The sequence below is a fragment of the Ambystoma mexicanum genome, chromosome 1p (genome assembly GCF_040938575.1).
Source record: "Ambystoma mexicanum isolate Mex_15411 chromosome 1p, UKY_AmexF1_1, whole genome shotgun sequence".
NCBI classification, from domain to species: Eukaryota; Metazoa; Chordata; class Amphibia; order Caudata; family Ambystomatidae; genus Ambystoma; species Ambystoma mexicanum.
In genome coordinates, this window is record NC_090921.1 from 1,052,321,880 (window position 1) to 1,052,337,035 (window position 15,156).

At 46.4% G+C, this 15,156-nt stretch overlaps 1 protein-coding gene across 3 annotated transcripts in view; it reads left to right on the forward strand.

Moving 5' to 3' along the window:
* The window catches only part of LOC138447928 (FH1/FH2 domain-containing protein 1-like), a 546,688-nt gene extending 531,842 nt beyond the window's left edge, over nt 1-14,846 (forward strand). For 2 of the 3 annotated variants that reach the window (XM_069604454.1, XM_069604458.1), the window contains one exon: nt 14,302-14,533. In XM_069604454.1, coding sequence (XP_069460555.1) covers nt 14,302-14,384 — 83 coding nt within the window. In that variant the 3' untranslated portion in view covers nt 14,385-14,533. Of the gene's footprint in view, nt 1-14,301 lie in introns of all 3 variants that reach the window. The other variant, XM_069604457.1, reaches the window with a different exon arrangement.
* The last annotated feature ends 310 nt before the right edge of the window (nt 14,847-15,156 follow it).

Below are 15,156 nucleotides of genomic sequence, written 5' to 3' on the forward strand. Positions count from 1 at the left end.
CAAGGAAAATAAGTAAGAATCGTCATAATAAGCACAAGTACAGCTTCCTTCAATCTTATGAAGTCCAACCTTAAGATGGTATGGGACCTTGTTCCCAAAAATCAGAGGTTCCGATATATAGCCACGTCAGCTAAGGTATTTAGAAATTATGCAGTGGGCTTTGCAACGTTTTTAAAAGTTAGATAAGTATTAACCAATGATCTGATAAGTACCCTACTCTATCCTATTCACTAGGTGCAACCTAGGAAAGGTTCCTTAGCCCGGGTTCAATGACCAGAGGCCATGCCAGACAGAGTTGGGGACAAGGACTTTACACCCAATGTTACCCTATAGAGGACAGTGGGGGGCAGAAAAGGTATGTTATGTGGCGAATCAGAAGGAGGCGTCAGACTATGACTTAGAATATGCAAATGGTTTTATCTAAATTACAAACACACCTACCTACCCCTATTGCTATGAGGGTATTTCCCTACCTACCTAACAAACTAAACTAAGGGTGCTTGTCAAAGTTCCAAAGGCCCAAATTAATGTAGTCTTTATACGCTACTGATAGTGAGTTTCGTGCAGCTGAGAGAAATTCAGTAGCGTGCGGTTGGCCTGGAGCGGCAGCAGAAGGGCTGTGACAAGAAGCCCGGTGAGCGAAAGCAGAAACAAAGCAGAGGAAAAGAATTAAAAGCAAAGTGAAAGAAGATAAGGCAAAGCAGGCAACAACCGGAAAGTGGCAAGCGAAAGAAAGCAGAATAATAGAAAGGGTGCGCTAGAGCTGTGGAAGTAAAAAAAGTTAAAGCAAGTGCGCTGGTGGCGCAAAAGCAGCTAAAAGGGTGTACGAGTGTCCCGAAAGCAAGGAGTGGGGCACAGGCGACCCGAAAGACAGAGAGAGAAACAGCAAGGAAACTGTAAGGAGGAGTGTGGACAATGAATAGAGGGTGAAAGTCAAAGTAACCCAAACATGAGAAAAGAGGGTGCAAGAGAGCACAGTGAGAAACTGAATGTTCAAGAGAGCACGGTTAAAGTAAAGAGAAGGGTGAAAGAGGCACTGAAAATCAGAAAGAAGGTGCAAGTGTGCACAAACAGAAAAGACGGTGTGCAGGGCACAACATGAAGTAGAAAAGGACAGAAGTGATGGAGGTGCAGAAGAGGAAAAGGTACCAGAGAGGAGAGGGGTTGGAGGTCTGAGTGGTTGCACCTGGGAGGAGCAAAGAACCGAGCGTTCTCGATAGAACGGTACAGTAAAATGTACACCTTGACAAGAGGAACTTTTTTGGTAGTTTGAAACCAGAGGGGTCTATGCTTGGGGTAGGGAGCCCCAAGATGCCCATTAAATATATTGTTGAACTTCAGGAGAAAGGGCCTACGCTTGGGGATGAGAACCCTTAGAGGTCCACAAGCGACATTGGTGAATTTCATAAGAAAGGGCCTACGCTTGGGAGAAGGGATCCCCGAGAGGCTTGAATGAAGCTGTGAATCCCCAGTTGAGTTGTAAAGTAAGAAACTGAATCTTTTGACCCAGAGGGGCATGCACGTGGAGAAGGAACTCTAAGAGGCCCATTAAAGACATTGTTGAACTTGCTGAAGATAGGCCTAGACTTGGGGAAGGGAACCCTGAGAGGCCTACCAGGAACGGTTTCTTTTTGTTTGGAACTGGAAGAATGAAAGCTTGGGGAAGGGAACCCCAAGAGATCCAGAGACCTTGTGAACTTCGTTGATTTGCTGAAAGAGCCCTATGTGTAAGGTTCCAAATGGCAACCCTTTTGAGTTGAGCTACTTTGAACTGGCAGAACTACACCTATTTCTAACACTAGCTGAAGCCAACTGCGGTTTTCATTTTCTTTTGAATCACCATTTTTCCTTTAAGAAGATCCCACATCACATTTGGTTTAAGAGTGCGGGCAAGCATAGATGTGGGCATGGGCAAACGGATTTAGGGACATTGACAGCCCTTAGAAACGTCAGTTCAGGGAATAACCCCCTTAGAGTTAAGGCCAGATGGGCACTACACCAGCCCCACCAGGTTTGATAATATAGGTCTTCAAACTGTTACTTTTGAGTCTGCCAATTACTGGCGTTGATGCTGGTCAGCTGCAGGGGTTGTCCTCTGGTCGTCAGCGGGCTGCTCTTCCTTTGTAGAAGTCTTGGTTCAATAATTATCTGCTGCATCGTTGCAGGAGACCTCCTTTTATCCAAAATTCAGGCTTGAAGCAAGCCCAAGCCCACCAATGGGAAGGATCTGCAACATTCAAAGAGCCCAGCATTGTCCAAATAAGGACAACCACTGGTCATCACATCTGTCCAGCAACAGATGTTCGGGCGCTAGCGGATGTAGACTGGGACCGGTCAGTCCCAGCAGCCTCCTCTGGTGCACACATGCAACGTCACCTTGCCTGTGGAAGCAGAAGCTTTCCCTGGTAAAGGTCTTTCCATATAAGACATTTCCTGATCTGAGAAGGCAGGGCCAAGGCCAAAGAACAATATGGCAAAAGGACAAGCGAAAATTTAATGGCACCACCATCCCTGGGTGCTAACCACCCTCAGTAGTCACTTGTGGCAAATGCAAAAGTGCATGAGAAAAATATCACAAGGGCAAAACTCACACAGCTGCCAACAGCTTGTCTTAGGCCTATTGTCAAAGCAAACAAAAAGCCCTTAAAAGTTATAAGGATAAAAAGTATCATAACTGCACTTCACTCTAAGGTGATGTGTGCAATTGTAAAAATACAAGTCAATAAGGAGAGACACCAGGCCTCATCATGAGTTGGGCGGTATCCCGCCGGAATACTGTCTTGGCACATATCGCTACTGCCAACCGCTCTGGCTGTATCATGGGTTCGGGGATAGCAGTAACTCCCCATTTCTCATTGTGTCCATTGGACCCAATGTGGCATTTTCAGCGCAATTACCGCACACTAATACCACCAGCGGTAATTGCGCTGAAAATGGGAATTTATTCAGCGTATTGTAATGCTGCCAGACTCGTGATGGTGCCAGCCCTTAAATACAGCAGTGATACTGCTACCACCACATTTAAGGGCTACTGCCCAACTCGTGATGAGGCCCACAGTCTCTCAGTATTGACAGTCTTGGGGACTAGTCAGATTCCCTATTAGAATGAGCAAAACAGCCAAGGGGAGTAAAGCAGAAGACTTTGCTGACATCCAAAATCTCAGGACAGGGTTCAAAACCAGCAAAAGCAATAGGGATCCCATAGGAGTCTATGGAGGGAAAGGTGCAAAAAGAAAATCTTTCCTAACAGATGGTAAAAAGAGGCTGCTTTTGTGCAGAGCTATACCCTGCCACAGGTCAACGCTGCGTCCAGTGCCATGAACGAGTGGGTGTGCACAGGCAAGACTTGTAGAAGTAGACATTCCTAACTAAGGAAGCCGCAGTGATCACATTGGCACCTCCTTTGAGATGTACGGAGGACTGAAGACCCCATAGATGAACACCTTACAAAACTGAAATCTGATACTCAGACTGCCATCTTCGTGACCATAGTTACTTACAGGTACCGGGCCAAACTCCTGGAAGTGCCTGCCATGCGCCTCAAACAAGGTCGGATGCAGCCCCTTTCAGACCGTCAGATGCTTCACCAGCGAAAGGCACACACAACCATCCTTGAACTGTCCAAGGAGACGGCAGCAGAGCATGCACTTAAGCTTCTTCTCCTCCTGCAACCAAGCGACCAAAATAAACCATACTGAGCCTAGACAACCCCAATCGCCATTCAGGAGATATTCAACAGGTGGGGTCATCCCCAGGTGGATCTTCAAGTGCCTTCAGCCTCTTGGCTGAGACATGGCCCCGTCTCCCTGGGCGACACATTTTTGCTTCAGTGGAATGGCATGAAGGCTTATGCCTTACCGCCCACTCCGCTAATTCAGTGTGATTTGCAAAATCAAGGCGTCTCGCCAACATCATTCTAATAGCCAGGCCATGGTTTTCGGGGCTGCTCAGCCTCTCGCAGAGGCCTCCCATGCGCCTGCCGATGGGTCCAGCAAATATTCTGGCACAGCATCCACTCACCCGAACCCACCCCCTCACTCATATCCGAACCTCCCAATATAGGCAAATGCTGGAAGAAACTAATAATCACCCCAGACCTAGCCGAGGTTCTCCTCCAGTCTCCACCACCATCCTGCCCTCTCAACAACCATCTCACCCCTGAGGCCCTTGATTCATGGCTTAGCGCATCTCTGATGCGCCTCACCCCCTCCTGCAAACCATCAACCCGCCGTGGCCCTTTCCCCAGATGGTTCACTCCTGAGCTGAAGACCACTAAACGACTATACAAACACCTAGAACGCAAATGGCATAAAGAGAAAACACATCAGAGCAGGACCACCTTGGCCCGACACCTGTATCGATACAAAGCCGAAATCCGGAAAACAAAAAAGGCACACTACAACTCCCGAATCCTAAACTGCAAAAACCCAAGTAAAGAACTCCACAAAATTATCTCCGAATTCACCAATCCAGCTTGTAACACAACCATCCCGACCGCATCGCAATCACTCTGTGACTCACTCTCCCTCCACTTCTACTCCACAGCTATAGAAAGGACAAATACTCTAACCTCCAAACTAGCACTCTTACATCCACTAGACAATCCTCAGCCCGTACCACCCAACCCATCAGCCGCAACCTCCACGCAACCAACGTTCGACTCCTTCAGTCCATTAACAACAGAACAGTTTCTCAAACTGCTATCTGCCCGCAAACCATCCGGATCACCATTAGATCCATGCCCAGCCACTACCCTTAAAGAAATCTTTGCCTCCACCTGCGCAGGAGAACACGCAAGATCCATCATAAATGCTTCCCTCTCCTCCGGTACCTTTCCAGACGCATTCAAATTGGTGCACATCAAACCCCTGATTAAAAAACCCTCGCTCGATCCGCTAGAGCCCAAAAACTACCGCCCCATATCAAACACCAGGTTCCTCGCCAAACTCATTGATCGAACCGACTACTCTCAACTTAACACCTTTGTTGAAGCCAACAAACTCCTAGACCCCGCCCAATCAGGCTTCAGAACTTGTCATGGAACTGAAACCACCCTAACCTCTATCTGGGACGACCTTAAAATTACTGCTGACTCCGCGGGATGCGCCGCACTAATCCTTCTCGACCTATCAGCCGCCTTTGACACGATCAATCACTCAATACTCCTTGATCGCCTCCACTCCCTAGGAATACGTGGAACCGCCCTCAAATGGATAGCCTCATTCCTCAAGGGCAGGCACCAAATAACGACACTCTCCAACTTTACCTCCCAAGCCCGACCAGTCGACACAGGAGTCCCACAAGGAGCGTGTCTATCTGCTCTCCTTTTCAATCTCTACCTGATCACCCTCCCACCGATAATTCGTGCACACAACATCCTATGTTACAATTACGCCGATGACACACAACTAATTCTAAAATTCTTGAACACGAATCCTAACTCACGACCTGACCTGGCAGCCTGCCTCCTTAACATTGAACGCTGGATGACCCAAAACCACCTCCTGTTAAACCCCTCCAAAACAGAAATCATGGTGTGCGGCAACCCAGATCTTCTCCCGCACCCACTACCCTGGCCAACCGCCATGGGCAACTCGCCGACACCCTCCAACACAGTGAAAAATCTTGGATGCACCCTAGACTCCGACCTAACACTCCCGCGCCAAGTCAACAACGTCTCAAAGTCCTGCCACTACCACCTCAAAAACCTTAGGCGCATCTTTCCATATCTATCATTTCCTAACAGAGTCTCTGCGGTACAATCAATCGTCATCTCTCGGCTGGACTACGGCAACCCCCTATACCTCGGAATCCATGCCTACCAAATGAACAAACTTCAAAGAGCACAAAACGCGGCGGCCAAAGCGCTACTTGCGCTTGGTCCAAGAGACCACGTATCCCCAGCCCTCAAGACACTGCACTGGCTCCCAGTAGCCCGTAGGATAGCCTTCAAAACCTTATGCCTCACCCATCGAGCAGTACATAAAACTGGACCACAATATCTTCAAGAAAAACTAATAGCTTATCACCCCACTCGCACCCTCAGATCAAGCACAGCCGGCCTCCTAGTAATTCCTAAAACAAACTCAGTCAGGTTGGGCGGAGCATCATTCTCAGCCCTAGCCCCAACCCTGTGGAACTCTCTCCCACCCCACATCAGGCTAACCGAGGAGCTAACAGCTTTCCGCAAACTACTGAAAACCTGGCTCTTTCCCTAAAACCAACCGGTTCCGTTCTAGCTTCATCAAAATAACACCGACCCAGCGAAGCACCTAAAGCAAAAGCAAAAGCAAAAAAAAAAAAAAGACAAGACTGTATCAAATATTCTCAAAATAAATTAAAACGATTAATGTAGATCTATACAGTGAAGTCAATAATATGAATTACTCAATGGATAAAAGAAAAATAGAGCATAGGCGAGCTTGAAAAGCCGATGAGTGTGGCAAACGGATGAGTGAGAAGGGCGAATGAATAAAGACGATTCTAGACAAGTATAAATGAATGTGGAGGATGAAAGCCGTTGACAGGTGCGTCTGGAAGACGGTTGAGTCCACAGACCTGATGTATAATACGAGCAAAACCAATGGGGATGACGGATGAGTATGTAAACCAATTGACTGTAGAAAGTGGTCCGAGTGTGTAAACCAATTGACTGTAGAAAGCGGGCCGAATATGGAGAACGGCTATGTGTGGAGAGTAGAGGAGGGTGGAGAATGGAAGAGCATGCAGACCGAAGGAGCTTGTTTAGCGAGGAGAGCATACAGAGCTGAAGAAAGTGGAGAACAGATGCGCGTAATGAGTAGAGAAAAGTAGAGGGTGAGAGGCCGGAAGTGGAGATCGACTGAGTACCAACGTGTGGAATGCACATAGAAGATGAACGCTGCTGACAGATGATTGTGGAGAGCGGATGACTGTGGAAGGCGTATGACTATGGAAGGCGGATGACTGTAGAAGTCGGATGACTGTAGAAGTCGGATGACTGTGGAGGGCGGATGACGGTAGAGGGCGAATGACTGCAGAAGGCGGATGACTGCAGAGGGCGGATGACTGTGGAGGGCAGTGAGTGTATAGAGCGAATGAATATGAAGAGCAAATAAAGGTGGTGGACAGATGAATGTGGAGAACACATGAATGTAGAATGCGGCTGAAAGAATATGGAGAACACATGAATGTAGAAAACAGTTGAGTGTACTGCGGGAAGAACATGGACCGCGGAGGGCTTAGGTTAGGGAACGGCTGAGTGTGGCTATCAGCTGAATCTGGCGAGCGACGGTGTGTAGCGAGCGGTTGAGTATGTCAAGTGACCGAGTGTGGTAAGCAGCTGAGTAGGGCGAGAGAACGGGTATGCGTCGAACGAACGAGAATAAGAGCGAGAGAACGAGTGTACTCAAAACAGATAAGTACATTGTACGAAGAGTGAATGGACCTGATGAATGCAGAACTGACGAGTGATTGGCAGATGAGCCTCTGAAACGAATGAGGGCGTAACAGATGAGCCTGGGGAGCGGGTGAACGCACGAAACAAATGAATGAATGGACCAGAGCGCATGACTATGCTAGATGGAAGAGTATGCTATACGGATGAATTCGCAGAGCCGATGAAAAGTGCATAAGACCAGATGAGAAACAAAACACATCGCACGGGCCGGACCCCTCTGAATTGCGTGATGTGCAGACTTTGATGTGGAACACAAGGAACTGTGGTAAGAGCATACTTCACTTCACACCCCACGCTTACTCTCTCCTTACACCACCACTCAAGTAGAACACAGAGATACTATGACACCATTCGGTATAACTGTTCTCATATCAACATCCGCCGCTCACTCCCCATCACTCTAAGTAAACATTGCTGGTTTCTCACCCCCAGCCAGGCGTTCTCGTCAGGCCTAACGCTGCCTCACCCGGACTGGATAACTCCTGCCAGACCGAACACATACCCCTGATTCCTCAACCACCACACCTATCGCTAGGAAGCAGCTACCACAGAAATTCCGCACCAGCTGCACACATACCTGGTGCGCACACGCACCTTTGACTCTCTCGAATCGCTCCACTGACCCGAACCTCGGTTCCCAAGGGCGTTCAACCTACCAGCGCCTTCAGACCATACCAATGGTATATAAGGCGCTATATAAATGCAAAATAACAATAACAATAACAATGTGACCAGCTGTACATCTCACCAGAATCCCATTGATCATGTATGCTGTCTTCTTCGGGTTTAGACTTCATTTCTTCAACCCTGCATCCTCTCCTCACTCCCACTGACTGTAGCCAGACTTCATGCAAGAGACCCAGAACTCCTAGAGTTGGGAAAAAGCCACAAGTTGTCTGAAAGGGGTGTTCTTTGGCTTCATTTCCTCACTATTTGCAATGGGGCGGTGGAGGTCTACGCACCATCCTGAACATGAACAGGTTCATCTATTTGCTCCGAAATGAGTCAATCGAAATTGTCACTCTAACGCATGCTGTCGACCCTATGGCATGGGGATGGCCTCTGGGACTGCAACATACAATGTGCATGTGTTAACATATTCATGACAAAGCCCTACAGAAGGAATAAGTTAAACCTTCACAAAAGCTGGTGGCGACCTTGGAATGTAGTCCCAGTTTGACATAATGTATAGTACCTCTGCAAAAGGTGGTCCTCTGAAGAAAGTAGAAGGTGTTATCATATTAATATTAAAAGGATGAAAAGGTAATTGTATATCAGTTTGTGGATGCTTTAGGTACCATGTGGTTGTTAATTAAGCTAACAGAAGTCGATTAAATTGTCCATATAAAGCTCAGGCAGCAGGTTTGCGCAATTTGTACAATGTTATGTTCATCAGTAATTGAGTAAAAAGACAAATTCAGGCTTTAACAGACACTTTAAAATTTGTCAGGGGACATGCAGATATACGCGCATGTGTGTTTTCTTTCAGTGCGTGCTTTGTCAGGTGACAAAGGAGTGATATACAAGGGCCCCCGGCAGGAGGAACATCTACCCTGCTCTTCATCTCAATGGTGCTATTTGTACTGGTGTTCACTTGGTCTTTGCTCCTGGAAGGTTTTTACATCGGCATGAGATTTCCCCCCTGTGACACGCCACTAATCTGTGTGTATTCCAGAGGCCAGGGGCTCCCACATTATTGCATTTGAGAAGGAAGAGGTGTTGTCTGATGTCTCATATTTGGACTTTTGGATGATGGGCGTCTGACCACCCCATGGGTGATTACCAGGGGCCAGATTAGCTAACATTTACATCAGTTTTATAAAGCGTGACAAATGCACTGAGTATCCATTTCTTGATTTGTGCAATATACTAATAATAATATTGGAGCAAAGAGGTTTTCCCCCATGCCTATGACGTAAAGACTTTTACAATTGGGCAAAAACAAAGGCGTCAGTTTTCTTGTACTCATTTTTCTGGGAAACTTAAACAGGTTTTGCCTCAGACAAAGTCTCATATTTCACATTGCGGATAGTCAAGCAATGAGCTATTGCATAAGTAGACACAAACAAAAAATCAGTTTGTGCACTGAGTTTCCTTGCCTTAGTGTGTGATAGTGTCACAGCCAAATGTAAAGCAGGCGCTGTTTGCGCCATTCCTGGTCTCACTTGTAGAGAAAATAGAAAAACACAATTCACTTTGTCATGTGCACAACCTGTTTGCTCCATTCCATATTACAAAGGGAGCGTAACTGGTGCTAAGTGCATTTGCTCAATTTTGAGTAATCGTTAGATAATCTGGGCCCTGGTGCGTTACTCTCGGCGGTGTTGTGCACCTTAAGTACAAACGAGGACCTTCTCGGAGAGCTTTCCATATTTTTGGAGAGATTTGCCTTGCAAGGTTTAGCCCTGTTTTTCCATAGTGTTGCAACGTATACTTATGCTTTTGAAAAACTCCACAGGATAACGCGGAGTCTCAGGCACCTTTGCTCATAGGCTAACTTCAAAGTGTGTTGCCACCTTACCTTCCAGTCCCTGAATGTTTCTGGAGGCACAGCAGCACCCTTATATTGCTCAGGGCAGCGCCAAAAATCGCTGATATTGTTTTCATGCAGATATTCTTGGATCGCATCCGAGATCCCGCTACTTTGTTGAGTATGCCAGTCAGTCAAGAACTTTATTTCAGCCATAAGACCATAAAGGTACCTCCTAACACATGCAATAAAATACTAGACCAATATCAGTGGCAGTACATGCTTCCATATGATTATTGCAACCCCAAGGCACCGAAGCTCAACTGACATGTTTCTTAGTTTCTCTTCCAATCGGCTGGAGGTCCCAGATCCCCTGACCATCTGAATCTGCCCCAGGTCCTTTTCCCAACAGCACTCCACTGGCGCCGGTTAGCATGGAATGCTGGGCCTGGACTCAGGAATATAGTCCTTATTGTACCGCATATAGGCGCTGATTTCAATTGTACTGTTAAGTCTTGGGCAACATCTCGTGTTGATGCCCTAAATGTTAATGGACAATCTCTGGCCCTGATGTTCTATCTGTAGGAAGTCTGCCGCAGTTTACAATGTCTTCTCAATTAGATAGGCAACCACATCCTCTTGGGCTGGGGGCATAGGGGCCAGTGTAAAGTGGGGCCTGACGCACCTATTGAGGTCACTGCTCTCTCCAGTTACAGAAATGGGCCCTGCACCACCCTTGCTAGTGCACATCTTATTTGTGGAGGGAGCAGGATTGTGGTGGACTATCTCCTTTGATGGATTTGTAGGCCCCAAAATGTCAACCAATCGAATTGATGACCCCCACGTGAGTCACCCTCTACCCTGGGCTTCCACAAGAGAGAGGATGAGCCTATTTATGACTGCTAACTCCGACAAAACGAGGCTGCATTTGCATTCTCTGGCTATAGGTGCCCTATTATCAACGGGATCAGTGATATACAAGGTGGGTGGACCGCATGGAATGGCTACACCAGGGGGCTGGGGCTCGGCAGAGGGCCACTCTCACCACACATCTCCAGTTCATTCTTATTTAGGACTACGCCCAAAGGGGAGGTGCTAATGTCAGTGACAGCGCACACATTGTCCTCAGGGCCTTTAATGTTCATTTTTCCCATGAGTGTTGCAGGGCTTTTGAGACCTGGGAGTGATGTCACCATTTTGAGGTCACATTGGGGGCCCTGTGAGGTAGATCTTTCACTGTTCTCCTTAACTCTTAAGGGACTGTTCCTGGCCAGCACCACCACCCCAGTTTTTTAACAGCTATGTTTATTTGGTTGTACACATAGGTAGGCATTACAGAAATAAAATGTGCAGGTTAAAAAGAACTAAAATTCTTTGAAAAGTACATGGCAGTAATATGACCCTCCACCCCTCCATCATTCCCTCCCGGGAGTTAACAATGGACCTTCAGGGACTTCCAACCAGAACGTAGCCAGAATGGTCTAACAAGTTGGGCCTGAAGCTAATGTAGTTGGGCCCATCGCAGTGACATTAAAATCTGTAAATGCCCAAACAGCGCTGCAGAGTGGACATTTACAGAATTTTGGGTGGGCCTTGCTCGCTCAGGCCCTACCCTGTCTACGCCTCTGCGTCCAACTGCGGGCTATCGTAATCCATGCAGCCAGCAAGAGCTGTTTTATTAATTCGCCCACCCGCCAGATTTAGGTTAAACTTCTTTTATTGGGGAGCCCAAGAGAAGGACCTCAGGATTCATTGGGAGTCTGGTATGGGTTATGGCTTCTATTATAGAGACAATTTACTCCCAAAAAGAGTTGATAAGCGGACAGTCCCACCACATGTGAAAATATTACCTTTGTGCCACACATTTCTGCCAACATGGTGGCTCCAACAGTGCGCGAAAATGGTGTAGCAGTAGTGGGGAATAATACTAGCGTAATCAAAGTTTCAGGGCACATTCATTATTGGTTACACATCTGGAGGAAGAGTGGTTTCTAGCCCAGATGTCAGCCAGGATTGGTCCTTCAATGGTCGACCCAGATCACCTTCCCAGAGGCACATGTCAGTAGGACGATCAACCAGCATGTCATTTTGTAGGAGTTTATATATCCTAGAAACACATCCAACATCCAACTTGTGTGCCCTTCTGAACCGAAAGCTCAATAGGGCTCAGATTTCGTGTGAGCCTTTGTCTAATCAACGGCTGTGTTATACAGTGTCAAAATTATACATACGAAAATTTTAGATTTCCACCTTCTGTGGGATATTGCTTCACAGATGTCTCCAGCAATTCAAGTGTGCAGAGGAGATTTCCCTGGTCTACCACCTCTGGGGACCTTTGCCTATATGCTACGTCTCGGTTTGGAGGCCTCATCAATGCCAGGTTTGTGGTAGTCCGGTAGAGAGTCGTCATTGCCATTTGCATGTGAAGGGGAGGTGCCAATAGTTTCCTCAGCTTCTTCGAGCATGCCAATAGTGCAGACTGTCCCCTTGAAAGGGGAACTGCAGGGTTGAGGGGGGAACAACCAGCGATATTAGATTTTTTGATCTTGCAGGAATAACTTCAGAGGTCTTCGTTTCTGGATTGTTATAGATGCCAGGTCTTGAAAAATGTGTAACGCTGTACCCTGATAGGTCAGCTTCCCTTGTGTGTACCCTGACATAATCTCCTGTTTGGTAGTAAAGAAATGCACCCAAGTGATTACATCAGATGGGGTGTTTAATGACAGGCCCCTTCGAGTTTGTTACCTATATGTACGGTCCAGGAGGAGCAATGACTTATCAAGCTCAGGTAAAAGTGTTTGAAAGAAACCTCCTATGCAGTCGTTCAAGGCTTGGTCCGAGGTTGAAGATGGCACTCCCTGATTTGTAGATTATTCCTATGGGCCCTATTTTCCATAACTTCCTGTTCGCTTTCCATGGTTTTGCTTTTCTTTTCCGGAGATTGAATCCTACGTTGCAGGTCAGCCATCGTGGGTGTTTAATCTAATACGTGATCCTCTGTTTCCCCCAGTATTTGCTCCAATTTTAAAACCCTTTGGTCCCAACGGTCCCACTTAGTTGAAATTTCCAACATGCATTTACGGAATTTGGTTTTAATATCAAGGCCGAAAGCCTGAATGTCATCCTTGGTGGCCAACACCCACAGGTACTCACACCATTAAGCAGCTGTAACCATCTCATGCATGCGTGCTCATTCATGCCATTTTGAAGATATTGCCATCGTATGCCCTGATTAACTCACCATATAGCAGGTTTTTCCCATTGGATGCTTAGGCACTCACACCATTTGGAACTTATTGTTATGCTTTGTCTAGGTACTCTGACAACTGCTTCACCTCATAACCTACCCACTTCTCTGGTCTTCTCCTATAGCACTTTGAAGTAGCTTCAAGGCGCTCTTTAGAACCTAGACTTACTTAATATAGATGGAAACTGCCTCCTTTTTCACCATTGCCTTACTAGTTCCCTTTAATCCCAAACCTCTTCCATTCCTCCCAAAGAGCATTTGGAACAGTTTGTGAGCACTGTGTTCAGCAACTGAAGAGAGCGACCTGCTCTCATTCAAGGGAGGGCGACATTTTTGGCAAAATAGATTACGCAGCCGCAATAGACACTTTTGCAGCAGAATCTTCTAGGAGAGGGTCTTTTATTCAGACAATGAACCTAAACAAGGGATAATGAAAATGAATTCCTGTTTGTAATATTGTTGTATACATGGTCTACTTATCAGTGTTAAGTGCAAGTCCATAAAATGTTCTTTAAATTGCAATGATGTAATGGAGGGGGTGCTGTGTGGGGTAGCAGGAAAGGAGCAGTGTGAGGGGGGTATATTCGGGTGTTTTGCCATGGGTGCTATTTTGTCTTGAAACTGCCCCGATAGGCCCATTATAATATCAGTCTGTTGGTCAGCCCTAGGGCAGTTCCATCTTTTGGGTAAGGTCCCAACACAATGGTTACAATGGAATAAACGGGTGGAAAGTAATGAGGGACGTCTCTTGCATCAAGGCGTGGACACCTGGATAGTGTTTTTTTGTTTTGGTTTTAGTTGGTGGTAGTTTATCACCCTTCAATCGTATTTTGTGTTGCTGCTAAACATTGAGTAAACGAGGGGGACCATGTAGAAGGGGGGGAGGGGAAGAGGCAGAGTGGGTAACGTTTTCATGTTGGTTGCAATAATGATTGTTACATAATTGCCTTCTCCATTGAGTGCACATAACTTTCATCTGATTGGCAGAACATGGAGAAGTTTCCAGATTGTGACCTGGAAAGCTAGTGGTTATAGGCTAAGCTCCTTACAGTCCCCACATGCGTCCCTTTGACAATTGTTGGCATGAACACTTCATAATTGCTGATTGTTTTATTTATTTTTCAATGTGTTTCTCTCTTTCTGCAGTAAGACGCACTCTGAAGAGCGGCCTGACTGAAGCCATGGTGGAGGCCTTGGGCCTGGCCAAGGGAGGCGAAGTGCATGTCTGAGCCTTCAGTGGGACGAAGTCAACGCAACAAACAGCATCTGTGATTGTTTTCTGTGTCTTTGAAGGAGAGTACAAAGCTCACCCGCATGTTTGTTCTGAAAGGTACATTGTCGAGGAGCGAGTTGCGACGCAAAGTTCCCACGTGCTTGCGTTGGCCGCAGTGCCTGCAGTGTGGTGTTCCGGGTGGTACTCTATAGCAAACTCTTGTGGTTCCTTCCCTGTCCGTTGCCAAGAAAGAAGGGTTTTGTATATGCCCACAACATGGACTTGCTGTACTACTTGCTGTGTCTATTTATAGTAAATGGCATAAGTGTACCACACAAATGTTTACAGAACATGAAATACCTGTGTATATTTATAAACAGTTTTAACGTAAGGCGTAGAGGTTAATAAGTGATATATTTTATGTACAATATGTATACACTATGTATAGGAAACTGGCTAAATAAACTGTTGGCCTTTACATTTTGTCTCCCGTTTCTTTTTACTTTGAATATATGGAATACATCTTTTTTTATTCAGAAGTGTGTCCAGATTGAAGTTGTCTTGTGAGTAAATGTAGCTTCCGTCACTCTTTCCGCTCACCGCGCTGTTGTAGCTCGGTCTCATGGGGCCGGATTCTTTCAATCCAAAGCCTGTTGCTCAAATTAAAGCTTTTACAATATTGAAACAACACAAATTCATCACAATAAAAATACACAATCCGATCAAATTCTCATACAATTAGTAGAATAGACGAAAACTGTGCAAATGCAATGGCGTCTGTACACAAT